The sequence below is a fragment of the Pteronotus mesoamericanus genome, unplaced genomic scaffold, assembly GCF_021234165.1.
Source record: "Pteronotus mesoamericanus isolate MK-2021 breed Mesoamerican mustached bat unplaced genomic scaffold, CSHL_Meso_final scaffold_128, whole genome shotgun sequence".
Lineage (NCBI taxonomy): Eukaryota > Metazoa > Chordata > Mammalia > Chiroptera > Mormoopidae > Pteronotus > Pteronotus mesoamericanus.
The window spans coordinates 1832869-1860572 of record NW_026555305.1 but is presented as its reverse complement, the minus strand read 5'-3'; the positions used below and the strand labels follow the sequence as shown (position 1 = coordinate 1860572).

Sequence of the window (27704 nt, the reverse complement as noted above, 5' to 3'; positions counted from 1 at the left end):
CGGGGTCAAACATGCAACCTTGGCGCGTTGGGACGGCACTCGAACCACCTGAGCTATCTGACCAGGGCACGTTTTAATATTCTTTTACTTTTATATTTCGATCACATTTGACACTCAATGTTCTGTCGGTTTCAAGCGTACAGCATAGTGGTGGGACATGCAGGTGGCTGGGGGCTGGGTGGAAACTGGCGAAGGGTTATTCTCTACTGTTCTAAACATTTTCATCACGTCAATAACAGACCGTAACAGAAAAAGATTTTTTTCCCCCACAGGGTTGGTACGTTTATAGAAATCTTGGGTCTTTGACAGAATTAACTACAAATGTCAAAGGCTGGATTGTTGCCCTTATGTGTCCCGCGCCCCAGTCTTCAGGCATTCTGGTGTTACCAAAACATAAGGACACCTGAGCCTCGCTCACAGATTGGACAGTTACGTCCCAATCCAGATGGGGCCCTGGGGACGTGCGAGTCGCGCTGTCGGCGCCGAGGAAGCCTCATTCCCACCCTGCAATTATTAGAACAGCTGTTATTTCAGATTTTCTTTTTCTTCTTCTTTTTTTTTTTTTAATGAAGAGTCGCATTGCTCCACACCCTTGCCGACACGTGTTATGTGTTTCCTTTTTTAACTTTATTTGTTGTTGTTTGCACTGTGACAGACGTCCCCGCTGCCGCCGCCTCTGCCCTCCCCCACCCAGCCCCGGACCCCCTCCCTCCGGCGGCCCCCGCACTGGTGCCTGCGTGTGCACGTCTGCTCTTCGGCCGGTCCCTTCCCCTTCGTTCATCCAGTCCCCCTCCCCTCGACGTCTGTCCGTCGGTCCCACGTATCCAGGCCTCGGTTTCTATTTTGTTCCTCAGTGAATTTTGTTCATTAGACTCCACATGTGAGTGAGAGCCTATGGTTTTATAGCAAACTCTTGACCGTGTTTATGTACCTTGATGTTACCCCAACAAGCCCAGCAGAATTGATCTAAAAACTGTGTAACTTATCTGTCTCATGCTGTCACCGGCATTTTTTTCCACAAAGAAAAAGGAAAAATGAGGGTGGGAGGTGGGGGCGGGTGGGGCAGGGGAAAATGGGGACAAATGTATTTGAACAATAAAAAAAAAATCTTTTTTCAACTTGTTATTAAATTTTCGTGAAGTATCTGATCTTCTTCAAAGTTAATTTTTATGGTTAATCAATTTGAAACCCTCAGGACCTTCAATCGACTATTCTCTGCTGATATAATTTTAATTAGGAAAATATTCTCTCCCTAGGGGAGCATGTGAAAATATGTCAGCCCAGATATTTTCACATGTTTATTCTTTTGCCACCAAAGTACATTTCTTCAATAAAAATTTTAAAACAAAACATAAAAAACAAAAAAAATAAATATAAAAACTGCAACTGGTTTTTAGTAAGTGGTGGGAAATTATCTGCTAGTTCTCCTGAGTATTCACAGATTAGCCAAAAGCATTCATGGACGAATATGCTTTTGAATCTCGCTCTATGACTGGGGCTTTTCTGGAAACCAGGGATACAGGCAGGAAACCATCCCAGCTTGTACTCTAATAACAAGATAGATTTCCTGTCAAGTCCTTTTTAGTCTGTGAAGAATTGTTACCTGTGTGAACGGAACTTCTCTCAGAGTGTTTAACAAAGGCATGGAGAATGTGACGCCATCTAGTGAGCTGATTGAGGCTGGCTGTTTGAATGTGATCACTTGATGCAAGACTCTCCTTTGAATTTTGTCTCTCTCCACCCAGGTCCCATTTGCTCCCTGCAGCCAAAGCATCTGCCTTTCCATCAACACCGCAGCCCTCAGCCCCGCGTTGAGATGGGGGAAGCCAGCCCACCTCCCTCTCCCGACTCTGGGCTGCAGGAGTGTCTCAGGCAGCTGAGTAAAGAAGAGTTTCAGACATTTAAGGACTTGCTAAAGGAAAACACTTCAGAACTGGACACGTGCTCTTTTCCCTGGGAGGAGGTGGATGACAGCCACGCGGAAGAGTTAGCGTCCATCTTGCATGAGCATTGTAGTGGACCTCTCGTCTGGAAGATATGCCTGGACATCTTTCACGAGATGAACCTGCCGGCACTCTCTCAGAAGGCGAGGGATGAGATGGAAAGTAAGTAAAGATGAGGGGTAAGAGAGGAGCCGGGGGGGCGGATGGGGGCGGTGTCAAGGTCCTGTGGGAATGGGGAGGGCAGCACTGTTCTCTCATTGGGTCCACCTGTGTAGTGTGAGCCCAAACTCTAAGAAGTGACTTGTTGGTGACCCTCCCTGGCTAGAAATTAGTGTCGTCTCTAGCCCGGGAAACAATGAGGGAGAAGAAATGACTAGAAGGACCCTCACTCTAGCTGGACAGAATTTGGTTGACATTAGCAGACAGGATGTAGAGTCGTACCTACTGAACTTGCGTTCTGGAGCTTCCCCTTGTTATGCCTGCGTCTTGGGGAGTGTCCCCTCCTACTCTGACCCTTGGGGTCCGTGTCTTGGAACAGGAGCTGTGAGGTTTGTGCTATCGCAAAGGTTTGGTTTGATAAGATAACATAGAGAAAGTGGTTAACAAAGCTTCGTCCATTCACTGACTACACTGTGGTGGTTGAACAATGGGCGCCCCCCATTTCTCACCCCAAGCAGAAGGTTTGGGGGACCCTCCTAGGGACGGACCTTACTCAGACTGTCGGTGCTGTATTAAAGCAATATACTGAGATCAACCGGTGGATTATCTTCAGGCCTTTAGGAGAAAGGTAGTAGGAAAAAAATAATAGCTGTCCTTTACCAGGAGGAATTCTCTTCATCAACCGCGGACAGAAAGCTGAGCAAAGAGTCCCAGGCGCGGGCAGTCAGACTGGCCCTGGAGAGCACAGGCACCACATGCCTAAAGTGACTCAGCATCTGTAGCGACAAAGGACCCTAGGAGACACTGTCTCTTCCAAGCTTCAAAAAGCCCTGTGCAGAACGCTTGTTGGTATTGTTCACAGGAAACGAGGGTACGAACATTAAAATGATGGCAGATGTTGCTCGCTTGGTCCACCAGGTGCGGCACTCTGCTGCCTGCGCGCCCCCCGCCACCCCCGCCCCGCGCCACCGTGAGCCTCAGACTTACTCAGCACAACAGGTTCCCCGTGGCGGCGGCGGAGGAAACACAGGATGCACCGAGTTCCCCAACCTGACCAAGCTCAGGCGCTAATGCCTGACATAGATAAGGCTCCTCATTTAACAGTCATGTAGCGTATCTTTAAATTCTCATGTGTCACACACCAGAGAGTTCTAGCTTTTTGTGCCGTGGGGAGAGGGATAAAGGGGCAATCTTCAAAAAAAAAAATCCTCACCTGAGGATAATTCTATTGATTGTAGAGTGAGGAAAGGGTGGGGGGCGGGGAGAGAGACAGAGAGATAGACATCAATGCGAGAGAGACACATTGATTGGTTACCTCCTATGTGTGCCCTGACCAGAGATTGAACCCGCAGCCTTTCAGTGTGTGGGACAGTGGTCCAACCGACTTTACCACTTGGCCAGAGCAAGGGACAATTTTTAAAATGGATGGTGTAGAAAAATATGAGAGGTTGCTATTTCAGACTAGAGGAAAGTGAAGATTAGAATCACTTCCTAGAAGAAGTAAGGTTTAGGCTGAGGCAGAAATGAAGTCAGCCAAGCTTATTGGGCATGTTGGAGAAGAACATTCTGAGCAAAAGCTAACAGCTTTTTGAAGGGCTTAGCAAAGCAAGAGCCAGGGGAGACCACAGCCAATGAATGCATGAATAAGTACAACAGATTCCTCTCTCTCTCTCTCTCTCCCCGTCCCTCTCTCTCTCTCTCTCAACTAAAAAAAAAAAAAAAAAAAAAAACCAATTTTAAAAAGAAGCTTCTGTTTCCAAGTTCAAAATTGGAGCACTCCTCACGCGAACATCTGCTGCTTCTCCATGACGGTGGTGCCTGAGGCCCTGCGTCCCTCCCAGGCTGGTCACGGGGTACACTGGCTCATCTCGGTTCCCCTCAGGAATCTGGGCAGAGGGTGCCCTCGTCCCTGGTCAGGGTCATTGCCGTGATGTTTTGGAGACCATCTGTCATTTGCTCTGTTACAGAGTCTTCACCGACTGAAACACGAGAAGACTCGACACCCACGAAGACTGACCAAGGGACCAGCATGGACGGAGTTCCAGGTCAGTGGGGGGGCGGGGGGTAACGTGGGTTTTACCTCAGTCGAGGGCACCACCGTCAACGGAGCTACTCCCACCAAAAGCCCAGTCGTTTTTCCAATCCGTTTATTTCTGATCGATTGACTCTTTCTTTTCTCTGCCCTCTACCTAATTCAGAAGGAAATCATGGGACCTAGCTCTGAAGTGTGATTGGTTTCTAGACGTTTCTTCCCGTAGCCTGTATATCACAATCATGGCACTTGAATCGCTAACCTGTTTCCACTCTGGTGACGTGAAATCCATTTTCCCCACAGTAACGACCAAGGCGATCTTTTAAAAATTTCCCTCCGAGCCCTGAACAGGTAGCTCCGTGGGTTAGCGCTTCATCCCAATAGCCAAGGTTGGTTGCACCTCCATCAGAGCGCACACAGGAAGCAACCAATGAACGCATCAGTGAGTGGAAAAACCGACTGATGTTTCTCTCTCCCTCTTCGTCTCTCTGTCTCTCTCTCCCCCCATCTCTCTGTCTCTCTTCCCCTTCCTCTCTCTTTCTCTCGCTCTAAAATCAGTTGACAAATTAAAAAATCTTTTTAAAATTTTCCACCTAATGATACCTTTACTCCCTGCTTAACAATCCTGAAATGGTTTCCCGTTGCACCTGTGATCAAGTACATGATTTTCCTGTAACTGGCAACACTATCACCACCTTTATGACTATTTCTAAAACAGGGCGTTCATCCCCACGTCACCCAAGACAAACACGTACGTAGCTGCACTTGTAGGAAACTGTTTCTTAGTAAGCACACATAATGGCGACTCAGTGAATGTTAGCTGCAAGATGCTGGAGGTTGTGCTCTCCTCTAACAAACCACCTCATTTAATCTTCAGAGCAACTTCACAACATGGGAACTCTTGTCCTTAGACCAACATACAGAGGCACAGAAGTCCAGTGAGTTGTATGAGTCCCCACAAATCGTGGCAGAATTCACAAGTTAGATCGAGTGTCTGGCTCCAGAACCTTAGTGTTCTTTATTTTTAATTTTTTAAAAAATTTTACTTATTTTTAGAGAGAGGGAAGAGAGGGAGAGAAACATCAATGTGTGGTTGCCTCTCATGCGCCCCCTACTGGGGACCTGGGCCACCACCCAGGCCTGTGCCCTGACTGGGAATCCAACCAGTGACCCCTTGGTTCACAGGCTGAACCAAATTGAGTTTGGTACTCCATTCACTGAGCCACACCAGCCAGGGCCTTTCTTTCTTTCTTTCTTTCTTTCTTTCTTTCTTTCTTTTTTTTTTTTTTTAAACTTTTAGTTGACTTTTAGAGAGAGGAAGGGAGGATGAGGGGAGAGAGAAACATCGATGTGAGAGTGTAACATCAATCGGTGGCCTCTGATACATGCCCTGACCAGGGACAGAACCCACAACCGAGGCATATGCCCTGACCCGGAATTGACCCCACAACCTTTCATTCTGCTGGATGACACTCCAACCAACTAAGCCACACCAGCCAGGGCTCCAGACCCTTACTTAGGTCTTTTAGCCACTAGGTCTGACCTCTTATTTCAATGCCTTGCCCATAGGCCTCCAAAGAATAAAAAGCAGAAATAAGACCCAAATCCACACCTTCCGATCTTGAACCCAGTGCTCACTGCATGTACGCTCTGCCCTATGGCTGAGCCCGTGGTGCCAGCCGGGCCCGAGGACGGAATCCGGCGTCGCCCACTGTGCCGCAGAGACTGTTGGGTCTGACCTGGGTAACTCACCTGCCTGTGCAGGAGTTTATTCTTCTTCCCTCTCTGTTTTGCAGAAATGTCACAAGCTATGGAACAAGATGGTACTGAAGCAGCAGAGACACAGGACCAAGGTAAAGAACTCTGATTTATTCTTTTTTTTTTTTTTTTTTCCTCTCTTGGAATGAAGTTAGGGGGGTGGCCCGTCTGAGGAGTGCAGGTGCTGGGGGCTCCGCTTCCCCTCCGGTGTCCTCGTTTGTCGGGTGCGCCCATCCCTTCCTTCAGAGGCCCCGGGACCCTCATCACGCGCGGGGTGCCCGATGCCCGCTGTCGTTATCGGCAGTGCGTCTTTATGAAGATGAATTTCAAATTCCAAAGTTCATCTTAGAGAACCTGGGCCCCCCAGACCAGCTTGTGGGGCAGGTGCTGAACAGAGAGACAGCAAGTCAAGCGCTTTGTTTATTTTATTTTTTAAAATCCTTACCTGAGGATACTTTTATAGATTTTAGAGAGAAAGGGTGGGGAGGGAGAGAGAGAAACATCAGCGAGAGTGAGAAACATTGATTGGTTGCCTCTCATATACACCTCAACCAGGATGGCAGGATGGAACCGTTCACCTAGACATGTGCCCCAGTGGGGGTTTGAACCCACACCTTTTGGGGTGTGGGGGTGACACTCCAACCAACGGAGGTACCCAGCCAAGGCACGTAGAAGATCGATGTCTCTCTCTCTCTCTCCCCTCTTCTCTCCTCCTCTCCCTCTCTCTACAAAATCAATTAAAAATATCCTTAGGTGAGTACAAAAAAAAAAAAACCCCAGAATATGAGGTGTCCGCAATTAGGTGCTGAAAAGAAAAATTGGGTTAAAGGGACAAACAGAATTACTTGGTAGAAAGTTCTTAAGCCTTTGAGGATGTGATCTTTGAGAGAAGGGACGAGGGATGGAGCCCATAACCAAGGACACGTCGCCGGGACGAAACAAAGTCTCTTGCACGGAGCGTGTCTGAAATCCAGCCTGTCTTCCAACTCTGCTTCCTGTTCCCCTCTCTGACCCCACGTAGGCCACGGGGGTGACGAATGGGCCTACAAACGCCACGTGACGATGAAGTTCGCCGGGACGTCGGGTGCCCACCATGGTTTTGAAAGCTTTGCCTCTGATTGTCCCCAAACGCACGCGTTGTTTGCTGCATTCAAGCCAGACCCGCGAGGCTCCCGGCCCCTCACCGTGGTCCTGCACGGAAGACCAGGGGTGGGGAAGTCGGCTTTGGCCAGAAGAATCCTGCTACACTGGGCTCAGGGGGAGCTCTACCCGGGTGTGTTCTCCTACGTCTTCTTCCTCGACGCCAGGCACCTTCCGTTGAGGAGGAAACACAGTTTTGCGGAGTTAATTTCCAGGGAGTGGCCAGACTCCCCAGTCCCCATGATGAAGATCCTGTCCCAGCCAGAAAGGCTCTTGTTTGTGGTCGACGGTTTTGACGACCTGGACGCTTCCTTCAAAGATGCCGACACGCATCTCTGTGCCGACTGGACAGAGAAGCAGGCGGTGCCTGTCCTGATCCGTAGTCTGCTGAAAAAGGTCCTGCTCCCGGGGTCCTCCCTAATAGTCACCGTCAGCGACGTGGGCGTGGAAAAGCTCAAAGCCATGGTCGCCTCTCCCCGCTACCTCCTTGTCGAAGGAATCTCGATGGAAAGAAGGATCCAGTTGTTCCTCGAGCACATCAAGAGCGAGGACCAAAAAATGCAACTCTTGCACTCCCTGGCAGACAACCACATGCTGATGGACGGGTGCCAGGTGTCCACCGTGCGGTCTCTCATCTGCCAGGCTCTCGAGCTGCAGGCGGCGTCGGGGAAGAGCCCGCCCCCCGCCTGCCAGGTGCTCACGGGCTTGTACGCCACATTTCTGGTGCATCAGCTCACCCCTCGAGATGCACCGAGGCGCAGCCTCAGCCCGGAGGAACGCGTCACCTTGAAGGGCTTGTGCCGGGCGGCCGCGGAGGGCATCTGGGCCATGAAGTTTGTGTTTTACGCCGATGACCTGGGCGTCCACGGACTGACAGAGCCGGAGCTCTCCTCTCTGCTTCGCAGGAACATCCTCCTCCACGACGCCCGCGGGGAAAGGTGCGTCACGTTCCTGCACCGAAGCCTGCAGGAGTTCTGCGCAGCCTTGCACTATGTTCTCGAAGGCCTGGAAACGGAGTGGGATCTCCGCCCTGTGTGTGGGGAGAACAGGTCGGCTCTGAAGGAGCTCAGACAGAGCAGCTGCAACGCCCACTTGCTCCCAATGAAGCGTTTCCTGTTTGGCCTCATGAACCAAGAGGTGGTGCGGATGCTGGAGGACTTGCTGGGACGTCCCCTCGTCCTGGTGGTGAGGCGGGTACTTCTCCACTGGGTCTCTCTGTTGGGTCAGCAGGCCGACACCTCCTCCCCTCTGGACTTCCTGGACGCCTTCTACTGTCTCTTTGAGACCCAAGATGAAGAGTTCGTCCGTTCGGCCTTGAACGGCTTCCAAGAAGTGAGGCTGACAGTGAACCGGCAGATGGACCTGCTCGTGTCGTCTTTCTGTGTCCAGCGTTGCCAGCATTTGCAGAAAATTCAGATGAACGTCAGAGAGATCTTCCCCGAAGATGAGTCCACCGAGGCACGGCCCGTCATTCCGCAAGGGTGAGCAAGCCCCCGCCCCGCCCCCCACAATTTCATCCTTCCATCCTGACGGAGGTATTGCTGTTTGGAGATACTAATTGAATTGCTAACGGTCGGCCTACAGCTGTAGGTCCGACGGTCCCTTTCCTGCAGCTGACTGTGCCCTTTGTGCAACCTGTCCCCATTCCCCGCCTCTCCCCCGCTGTTGCCCCCGGCAGCCGCCAGGCGCCCTCTGCCCCTGTGAGTTCAACCGCTTTTTAGATTCTGTAGGTGAGGTCGTGCGCATCTTTCTGTGCCTGGCTTTTCTCACTCAGCGTAACGTCCTCGGGGTTTATCCGAGTGGTTGCAAGCGGCAGCACCTTCTTTTTAAGGCCAAATAAAACCCCCTGGGCTGCGTGTGACCTTCTCTTTATCCATCCGCCCATCCCCAGAGGTTTAGGTTGTGGCTGTTGTGAATAATAGAGTGCAAATATCTCTTAGGAGCCTCATGTCCATTCTATCATGTAATTGGGATTATTGGATCATATGGAAGTTTTATTTTTTATTATTTTAAATTCTTATTGGAGGATATGTTTATTGATTGATTTTTTTTTTTTTTTTTTTGAGAGAGAGAAATATTGATGTGAGAGAAAAACATTGATTGAGCCCTGGCTGGTGTGGCTGGCTAAGTGGATTGAGTGCCGGCCTGTGAACCAAGGGGTCGCTGGTTCAATTCCCAGTCAGGGCACAGGCCTGGGTTGTGGGCCAGGTGCCCAGTAGGGGGTACATGAGAGACAACAACACACTGATGTTTCTCTCCTCTCTTTCTCCCTCCCTTTCCCTCTCTAAAAATAAATAAGTCTAAAAAAATTGATCGGTTGCCTCCTGTATGTGCCCCGACCAGGGATCCAACCGCAACCTAGGTACGTGCCCTGGCCAGGAATCGAACCCGCAGCCTCTTGGTGTACGGGACAATGCTCCCATCAACTGGGCCACCCGGCCAGCGCTATCTTTAATGTTTTGAGAAATCTCCACACTGTTTTCCATAGTGGCTGCACCCTTTTACATTCAAAGGGGAGCTAGACTTTAAGCACAATCCAGTGCGGCAGCCCGTGGATCCAAACCACGCTAGTGTACCCCTGTGCACCCAATACTCAGCACACAGGGCGGGCAGGAGTGTGCAGAGCACCAAGGGACATGGCTAAAGTGTCCTCCGAGCCGCCAAAGCCATCGCTGTCTCGTGCTAGTAGCCTGGTCTCTCTTCTCCGACATGGTTGTGGCCGTTGCCCATGTTCAAATCCACCCTGTGGAGGCAAATGTCTCTTCCCTTCCCCTACGCAGGGTGCAGATCAAGCCCCTGGTGAACGCGTGGTGGGAAAACCTCTGCTCCGCGCTCGGCGCCCACCCGAGCCTGCAGCAGCTGGACCTCAGCAGCAGCATCCTGAGCGAGTGGGCCGTGAAGACCCTGTGCGTCAAGCTGAGACAGCCAACCTGCAGAGTACAGAAGCTGATGTGAGTCCACCAACCCCTGGGACATGTCCCTCTACGTGACTTGTCACAGGTCTCCTCACCCACCTCCCAAGACCAACGTATAAAATGTATGCCGAGGGGACACGAGCTATGGGAGGTACAGGAACCAAGTTCCCCAAAAGCACAGAGCCGGGAGTGACTAAGAAGCTTGTGGAAGGGGTTACTGAGGTTGGGGGTCATTTATTCAGGGTTTTGAAGGATGAATAGGAGTTCATTCGTAGGGGGACAGGGAGGGGAGCTCATTTCAGGCAGGCGGTAGATTAAAGTGCATGATTTATAGATGACTTTCCATCAGTCCTTAGTGCTGTTAGGCTAATCCATGAGGTCACAAATATTTGAATGTCTAATGGCCCCTGGGTCTCTGGTACATCTCAGAATACTCACCAGGCACCCGCAGAGGGAGACGGAAAGTTCGCTGAACTTCGAAGTTTCTTTTCTTTCATTTTCCTCCCAAGACCAAGCAAAGCCCTTGTGTCCCCGAGACTAGAGCCAGTCAGGTCCTTGGCTGTGGATGTCTTCCCCCTTGTGGTCGTTCTGCCTTCGTAACACGGGGCGGTGCCAAGTTGCTCGGTGACCCCGGAGTAACAAACGATGCCCTTGTCACCTTAAGTCCTGCCCCTGTGAGCTGTCACCTGACTGCCTTTCCCTGGGAAAACCCTCCCCAGTCGCTGCCCCTGTTTTAAACTCTGGTCACACCCCATGATGTGCTCTAATCCACAACCTCACTGGGTTTTTTGTTTGTTTGTTTGTTTAAGATTTTATTTATTTCAGAGAAAGGGGAAGGGAGGGAGAAAGAAAAGGAGAGAGCATCTGTGTGTGGTTGCCTCTTGAGCGCCCCCCATTGGGGACCTGGCCCACAACCCAGGCCTGCGCCCTGACTGGGGATCGAACTGGCGACGCTTTGGTTCTCAGGTCGGCGCTCCATCCACTGAGCCGCACCAGCCAGGGCTCCTCACTGCATTTGTAATACAGCAGTGACTCCCAGTCATGGCCAGGAGACCCAGGGCTTACAAAGGTGCTAAGTACACCCCCCAAAGCCTCCTCAGCTTCCGTTCTTCCCGAGGCACAGCTCTCTCCTCTCATGTATTTTCTGTCAAATCATCTGTCCATGTGGGCGGATGATTTTTTTTTAACCCAAAGGGTATCAGGTTATACGTACCGTTCTGACATTTGACTTTTCAACGTGAACCGTGTGGAGGTATCTTCTTAATGGATACACCATATTTTCTTCTTTGGGGGGAGACACTTTATTTTTTTTTTAATTTTTTATTTTTCAATTACTGTGGATATTCAGTATCAGTTTCAGGTGTATAGCTTCGTGATTGGACATTTATACAATTTATGAAGTGATCCACCCACCCCCCCAATACTTTCAGTTCCCTCCTAGCACCATACATTGTTATCAGAATATTATTGACTATTCCCTATGCTGGACTTTACATCCCCGTGACTATTTCGTAACTGCCAACCTGTACTGCTTAATCTCTTCCCCTTTTTCACCCAGGTCCCCAACGCCCCTCCGCTCTGGTGACCGTCAAAATGTTCTCTCTGCCGATGAGTCAGTCTTGATTTGGTTTGCGCATTTGCCGTATTACGTTCTTAAGCCCGGTCCTTTTGCGCGTCTCTTTGGGGACTGACTGCTCCGTTAGCTGAAGCGCCACAAGAACACAGAGTATTCACATTGGCAATACTCTCCTCCCAGGGCCTGTGGCACCACAGGCGCTTAAGTATTTGTTGCTTTAAAATTAAAAAAAATGTGCCCCGACTGATGTGGCTCAGTGGACCGAGCGCCAACCTGTGGACCAAAAGGTCACCAGTTCAAGCCCCAGTCAGGGCACTTGGCCTGGGTGCTGGGCCGGGTCCCCAGCAGGGGGCGTACGGGAAGCAACTAACCCATGCTTCGCTCCCTTTCTCCCTCCTTTCCCCTCTCTCTAAAATAAATAAAAAATTTTAAAAAAATTAAATGAATGCAGTTAACAAAAGACGAAAGCTGGGATGGGAGGAACATGAAAAGGAAAAGCTACCATACTTCTAATCCGCACGCTTGTTTCCCTTTTGTAGATTCAAAGGTACACAGTTTACACTCGGCCTGCATCACCTCTGGAAGACTCTCATCATCAACTCCACTATTAAGCACGTGAACTTGGAAAGCACGCGCCTGCAGGAGGAAGACATAGGCGTAGCGTATGAAGCGCTCAAGCACCCTAACTGTGTGCTGGAGTCTTTACGGTGAGTCCCGGCTACAGTTTTGGCTTGTATGGCTGTAGGGTTTGTTTGGGTTTTGTTGTTGTTGTTGTTGTTGTTGTTGTTGTGTTGCTTTTACTTTTTATTTTGATATAGTTACTGGTCGTACAGCAACGTGCATGTACCGAATGCCACTGAGCTGTGCGCCTAAAGAGGCCTGAGGTGGTCGTTGTTATGTTGTGCCTATTGCACCGCAATAAAAAAGTAACTTTTGACGTTTCATAAACTTTTAAAAAATCCCAGAGGACTCCCATGTTCCCTTCAGCCCGTTTCTCCCTATGGCTGTGTCTCACGTGACTACAGTACAACGTCCAAACCAGCACCTCCGCAGGGTTACAATGAATGGACGTGACTCTACGTCGTTTTTATCGCATCAAATGTCAGTGTATGTGAATTCGTGAGACCGGAGTGTAACCACGGTACACAAGGGCCACCCTCTCGTACTACGGACACCCCCCCCCACCCTGCACCGTCCCTGATCCCTGCCCATAACGCATGTCCTCCACCTCAATAATTTCGTCGTTTTGAGGACACTATAAATGGACTCGACAGCAGGTCACTGCCTACATGCCTTTTTTTTTTTTTTTTTTCCGATCCGCAGGTGTCCTTGAGATTCGTCTGGTCTGTTCTGCGTATCCATAGTGTGTTTTCATTGATTGATTTTTGTGGGGGGGGGGGAGAAGCACTGATTTGTTGTTCCCCTCATTTCTGCATTCGTTGGTTGATCCTTGGATCTGCCCTGACGGGAATCGAACCTGCAACCTCGGTGTATGCGGGACGACACACTAACCAGCCCAGGGCTGCGCGTATCTTTGTATTGCCAAGTGCCATTGGGGGGCAACCATGTACCACGGTTGGTGTGACTGTTCAGCCTTCAGGGACGTTTGGGTTCTCTCAGGGCCGAGGCCGTGACCACAGTTTTGTTTATCCTGGGCCTGGGTGTAGTCGGTTACAGTGACCTGGTCTGAAGGCACGGCCAGGCCCGGGATGTTCTGAGACACAGAAGAGGAACTCTGTCTCGAGCTTTATTTACAGACACACACGGTGCAGGAAAGCTGTGTAGCTCGCAAGCTTCCCTCTTGAGAACGTAACCCCAGAAGCCAGCCGGGCGCGGAAGTCCTGGCCAGGACCTGCGTGCACAGGCCTTTGCCCAGCACCGGGTGGGTGTCATAACCGGCGGTCTCTGGGAAAGAAGCGGAAGCCGCCGCGTCTCTCTGGAGCTCCGATTCAAAGACTAAGTAAGAGATGCATGGTCAGAAAAGACGAGAGAGGCCGCTGGGGACCAAGTAGAGAAAATGCCAAGGTCTACAGTGGGAGGTGACTGTCCTTTTGTGGTGACTCTGAGGACAGGAGTGTTGTTCTGTTTCCCCCTCTGCGGTGGTCCCAGGCCTGCGCGCTGGATGGAGGGGAGGGGATGGTTGACCGGCTCCCCCTCCAAATGGGAGGTGGCTTTGAGAGACAGACCGGCCCGCAGAGTGAAGCGTTTTGATTGCAAGCTCAACGGGAGATGCGTTTCTCACGCATTCGGCACACCGGGCGCTCCGACGGCGCTCACAACGCTGTGGGTTGGGTCCCGCGATGTGCCGATGAGTGGGAGCAGGTTCCTCTTCTCAGGGGACTCACAGACTCGCCTGGGTTAGCCAAGACAACGGAACCCCCGGAGGACGCACCGTCCACGCGTGTTGGGAGGACTCTACAAGGCTGGTCTACAATTCAGCAGAGTCCGTCCTTGACACTGTGCCGTCTGTGGAAGTGTATTCATCGGTCCGGAAACAAATACACACAAAAATGTATAATGACTCAGAAATGACACAGGGGTATGTCTTGCCTCTAGAATTAGCCCGAGGGGGTTACAGACAGATGCTGAGGTGGGGGGGGGGTTCTGCCATTAACACTTCCAAGACCCTATCGGGCACAGACACTCAGCTTAAAGGAGGAGGGGGCACTCAGCGGAGACCTGGAGGTTTTAGGGACCTGACCCAGTAGGTTCCAATCCCTCCCCCTCTCCTAGGCAGAAGGCAGTCATGTGATGGTTCCTGCTGCAAGGCAGGCTGGGAAATGTAGTCCAGCTCTGCCTCCACGTGGAAGCAGGAACAGCTTTGCATAGTTAAATCACGCGGGCTGTACCCGTACAAAGAATCCTGACGTTTGCAGCCACCTGGGCAGGCTTCAAGGGCACCGTGCTGAGGAGGCTGAGCAGCCAGAGAAAGGCGAATGCTGTAGGGTCTCACTTACACGTGGACTCCAAAAACTAAACAATAAAATCAAATCAAAGGTGAATCTGTGAAAACAGAGTAAAATGCTGGTTACCAGGAGATGTTGTTTAAGGCCACAAACTTGCAACTAGGAGAGAAGTACCGTATTTTGTTGTGTATAGTGCACACCCATTTTTTGGCCCAAGCTTTCAGGGAAAAAATTGTGCGCTTTAATTTTTTAATGCAACTTTCAGTTTGTCTTTAGATACTCGTTTTTTGCATTATGAAGGAATTTTGCCATTTATTTTTGAATGCATCATGGTACAAGAAATTTTATGTAACCAATAGTTACCAAACACAAGAACAGATACAAAGTATTTCAGGTACCACCTGTGTATAATGCGCACCCTTGTTTTCCCCTCAAAAATTTGGGCAAAAAAAGTGCACAGTACATATGGCAAAATACGGCAGATCCTAGACGTGGAATGTGTTACACTATTATAATTATAGACGATGATATTGCATGACAGACATCAAACTTGCCAAATGACTTGGCCATTTACTTATTCATTTAGGTACTCAACTGTATGTCAGTTTACGTAAGTTTTGGGGGGCAACCTTTGCCAAAAGATGAGTATACTATGGAAATAGGTATTGGCATTTAGGTCTGTCTTTGCAAAGACCTATATGTTCTATAAGCAAAAATAAGATAAAAGTTTTGTAAGATTAAGGCACTAAGCTGTTTGCCCAATGTAAAGCAACTCAAGAGAGCTGGAAGAGGGCTTCCTGGAGGAAGGGGCCTCCTGGGCTTTCTTTGCAGATGAAACCACTGCCTAGTCTCCTAAGAGACTGGATCATCATTATTCTCACCACAAAAGAAGAAATGGTAACTATGTGACCTGATAGAGGGGTTAACTATTTCTACAGTGGCAATTGTATCACCATAGCTAAATGTATCAAACCTGCATGTTTATACATTAAACTTACAGGGTTGCATGTCACAGATGGAATGTTGGCCGGCGATCAACGCTGTGAATAAAACCATGCTGGAGAGAGAGGCGTGGCGAGGGGCGGGCAGGGTTGGAGGCAGTGAGACAGGCTTGCCGGGAAGAAGAAAGATTCGGGGGCCCTGATCAAGAACTTGAGCCGCCTAAAGACCCGGGCTTGGGGGTGAGCGGGGATGTGGCAAACAGAGGAACAGAAGGGGCTCCGACTCTGAGGCCACAGCAGACGGGGTGACCGGGGAAGCTGGGTTGCCCTGGGGACAGCCGAGGGAGGGAGTCACCTGGGCTGTGTCTGCAGGTTGGATGACTGCGGACTGACCCACACCTGCTGTCTGCTGCTGTCCCACGTCCTGCTGACCTCCACCAGCCTGAGATCGCTGAGCCTCGCGGGAAACGAGGTGGCCGACGAGAGCGTCGCGCCTCTCTGTGAGGCCTTGAAGGTCTCGCGGTGCGCCCTGCAGAAACTGATGTGAGCGGTGCCTCCTTTCACCGGGTTGTGTTGTCTGAACGGAGGCAGGAGAGCACGGGGGGGGGGGGCGGGGGGGGGGGGCGGGGAACCGGTGGATGCGTGAGCCGAGGGTGAGATTGGGAGGTCTGACCCCATGGGAGTGCCCAGGGCTGAGGTTTGACAGAGACCCAAGAAGTAACACCGGTGTCTTTGCTCCTGCAGTCTGACCTGCTGTGAAAGATCGGGCAGAGCCAAACTCGCAGGCTCAGAGAGAAGATGCTGGTTACCGAGGGCTGAGGCGGGGGCAGGAGGGTGCACGGGGAGATGTTAGCCGAACGGCACAGACTTCCAGCCATACGTTCTGGGGGTCTATTGCACAGCACGGTGACGATAGCTAACAATGCTGCGTGGTATCCTTGAAAGTTTCACCAGTGCCGCAGGCTGGCGGATAGAGCTGCCACCTGGGCTAAGGGTTCTCTTCCCATTCACCCCGTCTTCACAAAGAGCCTCCCGGGCAGGGATCGTGTGTGCCATTCACTGACCGAGACAGCAGGCCCTGGCAGAAAGAGGACAGTCTCTTGTCTAAGGTCACACGGGAGTACAAGGCACAGCCAAAGCAGAACTGATACCTTGAGAACTGACCTGTTCCCTGGAGCTGTCCCGCCTCTGGGCAGGGTGCTTCCCCTCCGCGGCCCGCACACCTGCTCCCGTGGAGCCCGGTTGCAAAGCCAGAGCAAATGCTGGAAAACAAATAGCAGAGAGTGCCCTTCGTAGAAGGGCATGGTAGGAGCAGGATACCGTCTCTCCACTAGTCTTTAAGAGAGGGGGAAAGAAACTGACATTTTATGCACACTCTTAGGTTCCATGTTGGGAGCCTGCAGATTAAACCGGCAACAGACAAATTAACGAGAGAACAGGCGTGCAAATCTTAGTGATGTTAATTTTGTAAGTATGTGAGGACGTCCCAGAAAGGAAGTGAGAGACCCAAGGAGAGGGTAGAGTCAGGAGCTTGTATACCATGTTAACAAAGAGCAATAAACTGTGGAGAAGTAACTAGACAAAGGAAAGGGGGTTGGGCTCCCAGGGCTGAGAAATTGTGGGGATGTGACGAGGGAGTATATGGGGGAAATTAAAGGTAGATGAGGGTTAAATGACGACTCATCTCCATTGCTGGTGACAAGGGGCATTGCCCTCCCCTGGTGCGGGAGAGGGGAACACCTGTGGAAGGGACGTCTTTGCCCCACTTTTAGGCAGGTAGTTGTGGGGGGGGGGCAGGCAGAGAGTTCTTATTGTTTCTGCTCTCTCTCGATTGCCATTAGCTGAAGATGGTCCAAAAGTAGCATATTTTGGGGTGGCATAGCCCGGTCCCCTCGATTCCTTTATCGAAAGAGATCGCTCTGAGTACTACGGATCGCGTGCTTTAAGCATGTTAGGTGTGTTCGTGGACTTCCCTTTGTCCTAGTGCTAGGAGGGAGGGACTCTCGAGCCCTGACTTCCAAGTCTGATTGCTTCTTAAGCTTCGAGACACGGGCGAACGATCTCGTTTATGTCTAAGGGTCATGACGAGCTGTTGAAGGCAGGTACCTCTAAAGAGGAAGGCCACTTGTCTTGGCAAAAGCTCGCCCCACCGTGCGGGTAGGAGTAGGAACAACCGGACGAGAGAGCAGATTCACGTGGCCTATGTGTCTCTCGTTGGAGATGCCACGGGTCTAATCCTCCACGACACCGACGAGTTCTTGTTGCACTGAAACATCGCAGTTGAGTTTGTAGGATAAATGCAGACACAGTATGACATCGCCGTGTGCCTGTGAAGACGCGTGCCAGCCGCAGGGGTGACCTTTCTCCCCCTCCCTTGCAAGAAAGGGAGGCGCGCGACGTCCAGACCTCTCATCCCTTTTCTGGGCTGTCTCCTCGCAGACTCGGGAGCTGTGGCCTCACGGCCGCCACCTGCCGGGATCTGGCCTCGGTGCTCCGATGCAACCAGAGACTGACACACCTGGACCTGTCCGGCAACAGGCTGGGGACGGAAGGTGTGGCGGCGTTGTGTCGAGCCTTGAAGCTTGTCACCTGTGCTCTGCAGAGGCTGATGTGAGTCTAACGCGCTCCCCTGTGGGGACTTGGTAGCTTTGTGGCCAATGGCGTGTGTCTGTCTCGAAGGGTGGGGAGCGTGCACTTTGCATTTTCTCTCGGTGGGACGTTGTTCTTCCGATACAGCCGTTTGTCGCGACGTGCGGTATTCATGCTCCACAAAGTCAGCGAGGAGGCTGAATGAGGGAGGCTGGCCCACGATCCCCGGGGACACTCGGGGTTCGGTTCCCGTCACCGCGGTCACGACACGTTCCCCAGCGGGTCCGTACCTAAGCTTGTCTGGGGCGGTTCTGGTCTCCACCCCACCTCTAACACCTACTGGCGATCTGTCAGTGCTGAGCTGTGGCCAGCAGTGCCGTCAGGCATGCCTGCACAGACCCTGCAGAACACACGCGTCGCCTCCATAAAACGCGTCGCAGCTTTCTCTTTCTTTGACTTTATTTTTATTGTTGACACCGTTACCGAGGTCTCCGTGCCCCCGCTTTGCCCGCCTCTACCCAGCACCCCCTTCTCTCTGGCCGTCCCCGCACTGTTGTCCGTGTCTACGGGTCAGGCACACATGCGCTTGGGCTGGTCCTTTCCCCTCCCTCCTCCAGCCCCCCGCCCCTGCCCCTCTGGCAGCGGGCCCGCCGTTCCGTGGGTCCCTGCCTCTGTTTCTGTTTCGTTCATTGGATTCCGCATATCGGTGAGATCACGCGGTGCTTGTCTTTCTCTGATTGGCTTATTTGACTCAGCAGAATACCCTCCAGGTCCGTCCGTGCCGTCGTCAGAGGTTAAGGGTTTCTCCGTTTTCCCAGCCACGGTGCGTCCCGCTGCACAAATGTCCCAGGGACACTTTTCACCACCGCCTCTGCGGATGGGCCCTTGGGCCGCTTCTAGAGCTTGGCGATCGCCGAGCTCTGCAACCCCCACAGCTTTCCTGGGCTCAGCACACTAGGCCACACTCCAGCTCCCCGTCTTAGACAAGGAAGCCACCCAACCCCCAAAACCACAGGGATGCAGAAAATGTGGCACTTGCAGAAAAGACACTTGTCTGCAGCAGAGTGAGAACTGGACGTGAGTTCAACCTTAGCTGGGAACGTGAGTGACAGGCGACTCCCATTTTTCCGCACGGGTCCCTGAAGGACTGTGAGCACCCCGAGTATTGATGGGGAGGGGGGATCACCAATAAATTGGAAGGAGGAGGCAAACTCACAAATGCAGAACTCGTGACTATGCGAGTCGGCTGTATTTATGGAGCCCCTGCTTTGGGTGAACGCTCTCAGCCCCTAGCGATAGGCACCCCACCCATCCTTCCTCGCCCTATTTTTTTTCACAGCTTAAATCCTGGTAGGAACACGTCGGATAGTAAGTAAATGAGGTTTTCAAATAGAGACGCTGGACTGACAGCCCAAACACCTGTGTGGCAAATCCGCGGAGACCAAGCCGGAAGGCGCTGTTGCACAGCACGGCGTCCCTATCACTATTTTAACAACTGCCTCCTTGTGTGGCTAAATGACTCATCTATCCTAAATCTTTTTTAAAAATATTCACCCGAGGCTGTTGATTGATTTGAGAAAGAAAGGAATGGGGAGCGGGGAGAGACATCTCTCAGTTGCCTCCTGAATGTACCCCGACTGGGGATCAAACCCGCAACCTTTTGGTGTACGGGACAAGGCTCTAACCAACGGAGCCACCCGGCCAGGGTGATCCCAAATCTCTGGTTGATTGTGAGAAGGACAGTTTCTTTGTCACTCCTCTTCCTTATTGTCAGCTTGCTTAGCAGAATCACTTTGCTTCCTGTCATTCCATCTTGTTGACCAATGACTTCATAGGACTGAAAAATATACCTGAGTTCATGGTAGACCTCCAAGCAGAAATTCTTGCACGTGTCTACCTCATGACGCATTCTAAGGGTCCCTGGTAACTCGGTGGTGGGGACATCCTGAGTATGGTAGATGGAATGATAGAATGGTGTGACCGTCCCCCCTGCCCAAAGTTGTCCATGCCCTCATCCTTGGAACCTGTGAGTAGAGGACCTTCCATGGCAAAAAGGACTTTGCAGATGTGGACAGACATTGACACAGGGAGGTGGCCTCAGGTCATCCACCTGGGCTCAATGCCATCACCAGAGTCCTTATAACGGAGGGACAGAGGCGGGGGACTCGGAGGAGACACAGTAAAGAGGTCAGAGGGATGAAGCTGCCGCCGGGGACCAGGGTGGGGGAGCCTGGGCAGCCTGTAGACGCCGGGAAAGGCGGGAAGCTGGTTCTCCCCTGGCGGCCCCGGAGGGAACAGAGCTCCGCCGACAGTGAGGCTCTGGCATCCAGAGCTGCGGGATGACACGCGTGGCGTAAGGCATGTAGTTTGTTACAGCAGCAACAGGCAACTCCTACCTTGAGTCTGAAAGAAAATGGAAAGAGAGGGTCGCGGCAGCCAGCTCGTGCGCTGGGCACTGTGCCGAGGACGTCCAGGTCGTCCTCTCACCTACGCCCAGCGACCTTCTCAGGTGCTGGCACGGCCCCCTCCCAAAGGAGGAGCAAGCGAAGCTAAGGGAAGTGGCTGAGTGCTGCGGGGTGGCTCCGTTTGTTAGAGCACCGCCCTGTTCACCGAAAGGCTGTGGGTTCGATTCCCAGTCAGGGCTCATGCCTGGGTCCTGTGTTCGAGCCCTGTGCATGGGAAGCAACCAATTGATGTCTCTCTCTCTCTCTTTCTCTCTCTTTCTCTTTCTCTCTCTTCCCCCTCCTTCTCTTTCTTCCCCCTCCTTCTCTCTCTTCACCCTCCTTCTCTCTCTAAAATCAATAAACATATCCTTGGATCAGGATCTTTTCTTTTTGAGTGGCCTCCCCAAGGGGACACCGAGCCAGGGGTGTGACCTCCCTCTTTCCCGTGCATGTGCCCTGCAGACTAAGAGAATGTGACCTGGACACCACGGGCTGCGGCTTCCTCGCCCTTGGACTCATGAGCAACCGCCACCTGACACACCTGAGCCTTAGCGCGAACCCCTTGGGAGACGATGGCGTGAACCTGCTGTGTGAGGTCCTGGCGGAAACGTCGTGTCACCTCCAGGACCTGGAGTGAGTCTCCCCTGGTTGCGGGGGGCATCTCCTCTGCCAGAGTCAGGAAGGGGGGGCCTGGAACCAAAAATTAACCCCAGGGTCTGCGGGTAAGTGGAGGGGTGTACAGGACAGTGAGTGTGGCAAGGACAGAAATGACTCTGAACATGATCCATGAAGGTCAAGGTCACCGCAATCTCCAAAACGGTTCGCTTTGCCTTCTGCATGTCTGTCCCCCTTTCTCTGTCTCTGTATATACATCTCTCTCTCTCTCTCCCTCTCTCCACACCTTTCTCTTTCTCTCTCTCTGTATATAAATCTGTCTCTATCTCTCTATACATATCTATCTATGTATATCTATCTAAATCTCTCTACATATCTTTATCAAAATCTACAGTGATCAGGACATCTAAAACTTCTAGACACAGATATAGAGATAGAGATAGAGCTAGAAATAGAGACCCGCCTCTAGCTCTGTCCCTGTACACTCACACAGACACACCCTTTCGCAGGTTGATGAAGTGCCACCTCACAGCCACCTGCTGCAAGAACCTGTGCGCCGTGATCACCCGGAGCAGGCATCTGAGGAGCCTGGACCTCGCGGCCAACGCCCTGGGCGACGCGGGGGTGGCGGCCCTGTGCGAGGGACTGAAGCAAAGGACGACATGTCTGAGGAGACTCGGGTAGGCCCCCGGGGTCGCCTCCTGGAGGGCTGGGTGCGGAGGGAGGGGGCCTGAGCGTGAAGGCGTGTGATCGGAGCCTGGGATCGGAGCCCCGGATCGGAGCCCCGCGATTCCATGCAATCAGGCAGAACACCGGCTCCCCGGAGGGGCAGAGCGCGCTGGGCCGCGACCTGTGGGGCGAGGGAAACGGGGTGGGGGGGACTGGGACCGTTGTCTGGAGGTCGCAAGCCCTCCGTAAACGTTTATCGGACGAGCTGGGCGCTGGTCTTGGTGCTGCGGAACACGCAGTCTGCCGGGAGCGAAGGGCCAGGCAGGCAGTGGGCACGTTGGCAGTTCTCATGCTGCAGAGTCAGCCCCAGACTCGCCCAGGAGGCTTGTGAAAAATGGCGCTGGCGTGTTTGGTGGAATATTACTCAGCCGCGAAAAAGGAATGGATTGCTAACACATGCTACAGCATAGATGAACCTGTAGAACAGGAGGCTAAGCCCTGGCTGGTGTGGCTCCGTGGATTCGGCGCCAGCCCGCGAATCAAAGGGATGCCAGTTGGATTCCCAGTCAGGGCGCAGGCCTGGGTCTCAGGCCAGGTCCCACAAGAGGCAACCACACATCGATGTTTCTCTCCCTCTTTCTCTCTCCCTCTCTCCCTTCCCTTCCCTCTAAAAGTAAATAAAATCTTTAAAAAACAAAACAAAACATGAGGCTGAATTCCCAATTCGGAATTCCCAAATACACACAATCTGGTGATCAGGATGTCGACAACTTCTAGACACACCGGCTTGTTTGACCTACCTACCTACCCGGTGACCTATTTCATAGCAAGTTATGGGTTTTCGTGTCCGACCCCCGCGTACCCCGAGGTGCATCTCTAAAATACGCAGGGTCTGGTGGAAGTAACACCTGCTTGGGTGCGGTTGGTAAGATAATAAGAGGAGCATAGTAATTTATAGTTTTAATTTGAACGCTTCGCCCAAAATATCCCAAGGTGTGCTTGAGTTTGATATTCTTGTTACAGAATTGCATGCTTATGATTTTGTAATAAAAGATTTTATAATAAGAAAGGGGCGTTACCTGTGCTGGACCCTGTATAAGAGCCCTGCCACAAGACCTTTACGACACCTCACAATGTTCTCTGGTTTCCCCATGCTCTGAGGATAAGATCCTAAATCCTTAATGGGACCTAAAATGTCCGGCCGCCTCTCACACCCCTGCCTGACCCACCCCGGACGTCTGTCCACACTGGCGTCGCAGAGACGCCCGCTCCCTCCTTCTACAAGGAGGGGGTACCTATTTCCTAAGCACGCCGCTCCTTCCTGCCCGCCCCCCACCTCACTGAGCTTACTTCCTCTCATCTCTTCAGTTTCAGATGAAAAGTCTTTCACTTTCTCCGCAAGTCTTTCTCCACTTTCCGTTTTGTTCCCCAGTTCAAGGCTCTCTCAGCCTTCACCTTCCGTTCTTGGCACAACTGTGAGTCATCGGCAGCCCCGGGCATGAGAACCAGAAGCGGCGTCTGGAAACTCCTTAGAAATGCACATTTGGTTTTTTTGGTCCCTCCCCAGAACTGCTGACCGAAAACTCGAGGAGCTGAGCCCACTGTTCCCCTTTTTTTCTTTTTAATTCTTACTCGATGATATGTTTATTGATTTTTAGAGAGAGAGGTAGGGGAGAAAGAGAAATGTCAATTTGTTGCCTCTCCTATGTGCCCAGCCTGGGGATCGAACCCACAACTGAGGCATGTGCCCTGGCTGGGATTGGAACCCACAACCTTTGGTGCATGGGACAATGCTCCAACCCACTGCGCCACCCAGCCAGGGCACCCCTGATCTTTTTTTTAACCATGAAAATGGAAGTCAAGGGGGTTGAAGGAAGAAAGATCGACCGCTGATCTTCAGGGATGTCCTTGGGCCCCCTCCCTGCAGGCTGGAGGCGTGCAAGCTGACGTCTGACTGCTGTGGGGTCCTGGCCTCAGCGCTCATCTGCAACCAGAACCTCAGCAGCCTGAACCTAATGCGGAACCATTTTGGTCCTGAGGGAATAAAGAGGCTGTGCCCAGCCTTCGAACACCCCACATGTAACCTGCAAGTTATTGGGTGAGTCCTGGCGGTTGTCTTCTCAGACACAGGCCTTCTCTTACATGCTAGTCGGCGGAGGAGTTGATTAGAGAAAGTACGGCCATGGCTAAGCTACCAGATGTTTCCCCACCAAATGCCCGCTGCGTTGCGGGCACCGAGCTGCGAGCTGGGGACCCAGGGATAATCAGAGACGGGGCAGCAAGCCGATACCACGAAGCTTCCTTTGGGGTGGGTTCAGGAAGTGTGGAAAGACAACATACAAATGTTTGTTTCCAAAACACCAAGAACAGAATTGCTGTCTGAGCCGACAATTCCACGACTGGGTAATTAATTGTAGGTACGGAAAGCAGGGTCTCAGAAAGATATTTGCACACCTGTGTTCACAGCAGCGTGATTCACAGCAACTGAGAGGTGGGAGCAACCCTGTGTCCCTTTGTCAGGCGAATGGATGAACAAAATGTGGTCCGTCCACACAGAGGAATATCTCTTATTCAGCCTTGATAAGGAAGGAAATTCTGACACCTGCTACGATGTTCATGAGCCTTAGAAACATGCTGAGTGAAATAAGCCAGACAGACACAAAAAGACAAATACTGCATCATAATTCTACTTAATGTGAGGTACCTAGACTGGTCACATCCACAGACAGAAAGTAGAATGTGGGGGCGGGGGAGCCCTGGGGCTGGGAAGAAGCCCCATGTTGTTTACTGGGCACATAGTTTATTTTTTAAAGACTTTATTTATTTTTAGAGAGAGAGGAGGAGGAAGGGAGGGAGAAAGAGGGAAACATCAATGTGAGAGACATATTAAGCGGTTGCCTCTGGCACATCCCCTGCTGGGGACCTGGCCCACAACCCAGCCATGGGTCCTGGCTGGGAATTGAACCAGTGACCTTTTGGTTCACAGGCCAGCGCTCAAGCCACTGAGCCACTCCAGCCAGGTCATGGGCACATAGTTTTAGCTGGGGTAGAAGGAAGGAGTTAAGTGGCTGGAGGGTGATGATGGTTGCACAACAACATGATTGTGTTTAACGCCACTGCACTACGCTGAAATGTGACTAAGGTGGAGGCCGGCTGTGACGCATTTACATCAAGAGAGAAAGTTCCCGGCTGAGCTGCTGTCTTCTCCTGTGTGGCCCCGCTCACCGATTTATCCAGGCATCAGGTTGTGGCAGGCGGAGTCACCAGACGCACACAGCAGTGGTTGCAGTGCAGGATCTGGGCGGGGCGGGCGGGGGGCATGTAGAAGGGAAATAGAGACGGGAGGCGAGCGGTGGGTTCCAGAACGCGGCTCCCTGGACAGGAAGTCTCGACGTGGCCGGAGAGCGCGCTCGCGGCCGGCACTTCAGCCAGCGAGCTGGAAAGGCGGTAGGTTCGGGTGGGAAGAGCGAGTGTCTGTGTCAGGATCCATGAGGCAGCACAGCCTCGGGCCAAGTCAGCTCGTGACTGTGGGGCTCCGTAGGGGAACAGAAGAGTCGCCCCTGGATTCTCCTAATTGCCATCTCAGGAGCCCGCCCCCCAGGCATCTGTGTGACGACCCGTTTCTCTGTCCTCGTCTGGATTATAAGCTGTGGGAGGGCGGGCGCCCCCCCGTGTTCGCCCTGTGCCTCCAAGCCCTGTAAGAGGCCGGCTCGGCGGTGTGCTGCGAGGGGCCAGTCCCTGCAAAGGACAGGGACTTGCTTTTATTCTCTGGGGAGCCTCAACAAACAAGATGAGGGTTTGGATCCTTGATGGGCAGTTCCTGGGAATTTGGAGGAGGGGGGAGTAAGGAGCAAATTCCCCGAGTCATGAGCTCCGTTCCTGCCCCCCCCCAACCCCCCGCAGGCTGTGGAAGTGGGAATATCCTGGTCCAACGAGGAAACTGCTGGAGGAGGTCCAAGCGCTGAAACCACACACCGTGATTGGTGACGGCTGGTATTCTTTTGACGAAGAGGAGCGGTACTGGTGGAAAAACTGAAGGCGAGCAACCCCGCCTGCCCGGACTCACACTAACAGAGGAACCTTGAACGCTGTCCAGGGGGGCGCGCTGTGCCCGGCGTTCCTCCTCGAAGGCGGAAAATGTGTGATCGTCACAAAGCCCCCACGGGTGGTGATCCTGTGTGTCTCCTCTGCCCCTGGGTGAATGTGGTGGCCTCAGGCGTCACAAGACCTGAGTCGCTACAAATTGTCTGCCCCACCTCAGAGCACGCGGAGGGAATCCAATAAACACTGAGCATTTGGCAAAAGTGTCAAGCGTCCTTGCTCTAGGGCAGGGGCGGCAAGGTGCGGGGACTTCGAGAACATCCCGCTGGTGGTGTTGAAAGCGGACTTTTAAGAAGTACAAATCGGAGTGTCAAAGGAGGATGTGACTGGCCCTGGCCGGGTAGCTCTGTTGGTTGGAGTGTCGTCCTGGTCACCAAAAGGTTGCAGGTTTGATCCCTGGTCGGGGCGCACACCTAGGTCGTGGGTTCGATCCCTGGTCAGGAGTGTAGGGGAGGCAACCGGTGACGTTTCTCCCTTTCCCCCGTTCTCTCTCTCTAAAATCAGTAATAAAAGTCCTCATGTGAGGTTTTAGAAAGGGAGAGAGAAAGAGCTACGAAACCATGAAAAGACCTGAAGGAACCTCAGACGCCTGTGACTAAGTGAAAGAAACCAACGTGAAAGGCCCTGCACCGCGTGATTCCAACTCTGACATTCCCGAAAAGGCGACCCCGCGGACACAGCACATCCCCTGCTGTCTTAGTTTCCCCATTTCGCAGACACTGTGCTGTCCTCAAGAATCCAGACGGCAGCGGCGTGTGCCGGTCTTTTCCCAGAGTCCCCTGGCCCCTTGCCGCCCCCCCACCCCCACCCCCAGGAAGCTCCCGAATAGGAATCCTGTCCTTCCAGGGTTGCAGGGGGCGTTCCTGCCCTGCACGCCGCAGCTCCGGGGACACACACAGGCTGTTCATAAGTCGCTCTGGATGCACCCACCGCAGCAACCGGGGCTGAGGAGAGGGAGGCGCCGCTGAGGCCCAGGGCAGGGGGTCCAGCCAGAGGGAGCTGCTGAGCTAGATGGGGCTCTGGGCAGCAATTCCATCCCCCTGGCGACGACTGTCCATCGGCAGATCTTGGGCGAGCGGCTTTGCGGAAACGAACAAAATCGAGCCGCGTGTGCGGTGCCGTGGAACCAGGGGGCAGACCCCAGCCCCAGTGTGTCTCCTCTGCCCAGTGTTAGTATGAATTTCAGGCACGATGTCTGTCCATGAAGCACTGGGCACGCAATAGGTGCACGTGAAGTGGTATTTTCCTTCACTGAGTCTCTCAGGTATCAGCCATCTCAAATCCTTACCTGTGTGGCCCCTCCCCAGGGCGGGGCCTGGGGGGTGCAGGCAGGGACGGTCCCTCGTACACCGCTGGGAGCACAGCCTGGCGGTCTGACCTCTGGGGAGAGGCCTTGCCTGTCGGAAGTAAATGCACAGTTCCTTTCACGCAGCCGCCGGGGGCCAGGACAGGGATAGAGAGTTTTCTGCAGGCTCCTTAGAGTAGCAGAGGGCGGGAAACCGTCTAACTATGCATTGGGCAGGGACCAGGTAAATAAAATGTTTTACCTGGCCCTGGCTGGTGTGGCTCAGTGGACTGAGCACCAACCCATGGCCTGAAAGATCACCCGTCGGACCCGGTCAGGGCACAGGCCCGGGTCGTGGGCCAGGGCCCCAGGTGGGGGTGTGCGAAAGGCAACGGATTGATTTTTTTCTCTCACATCAGGTTTCTCTTCCTCTCTTTCTCCTTTCCTTCCCCTCTCTCTGAAAATAAATAAAATTTCTTAAAACATGTTTTACCTCTCTGGGAGGTAAGTGGAAGGGAAAAGATGAGTGGATTCTAAGAGACACAGCAATACCCACAGACACACAGGCACACACGTACACACCCAAAGATGCACGCGGTCGTCCCTCAGTGTCCGCGGGGGTTGCTTGCAG

At 52.5% G+C, this 27704-nt stretch overlaps 1 protein-coding gene across 1 annotated transcript; it reads left to right on the top strand.

The window, feature by feature from the left end:
- The first annotated feature begins 1816 nt into the window (after positions 1-1816).
- NLRP5 (NLR family pyrin domain containing 5) lies at positions 1817-25723 on the top strand. Its single transcript, XM_054588142.1, has 11 exons — positions 1817-2105; positions 4070-4147; positions 6914-8513; positions 9813-9983; positions 12063-12230; positions 15743-15913; positions 17810-17980; positions 20866-21036; positions 21528-21698; positions 23615-23785; positions 25591-25723. Exons 1-11 carry the CDS (start codon positions 1817-1819, stop codon positions 25721-25723), a joined length of 3294 nt encoding a protein of 1097 aa, XP_054444117.1.
- Positions 25724-27704: the final 1981 nt, after the last annotated feature.

Excerpts from the sequence above, each read along its gene's own strand:
- NLRP5 (XM_054588142.1), top strand. The coding sequence starts at position 1,817 with ATGGGGGAAGCCAGCCCACCTCCCTCTCCCGACTCTGGGCTGCAGGAG. Across the intron at positions 4,148-6,913 it reads CAGCATGGACGGAGTTCCAG|GCCACGGGGGTGACGAATGG; the intron begins GTCAGTGGGGGG and ends GACCCCACGTAG. Across the intron at positions 23,786-25,590 it reads TGTAACCTGCAAGTTATTGG|GCTGTGGAAGTGGGAATATC; the intron begins GTGAGTCCTGGC and ends AACCCCCCGCAG.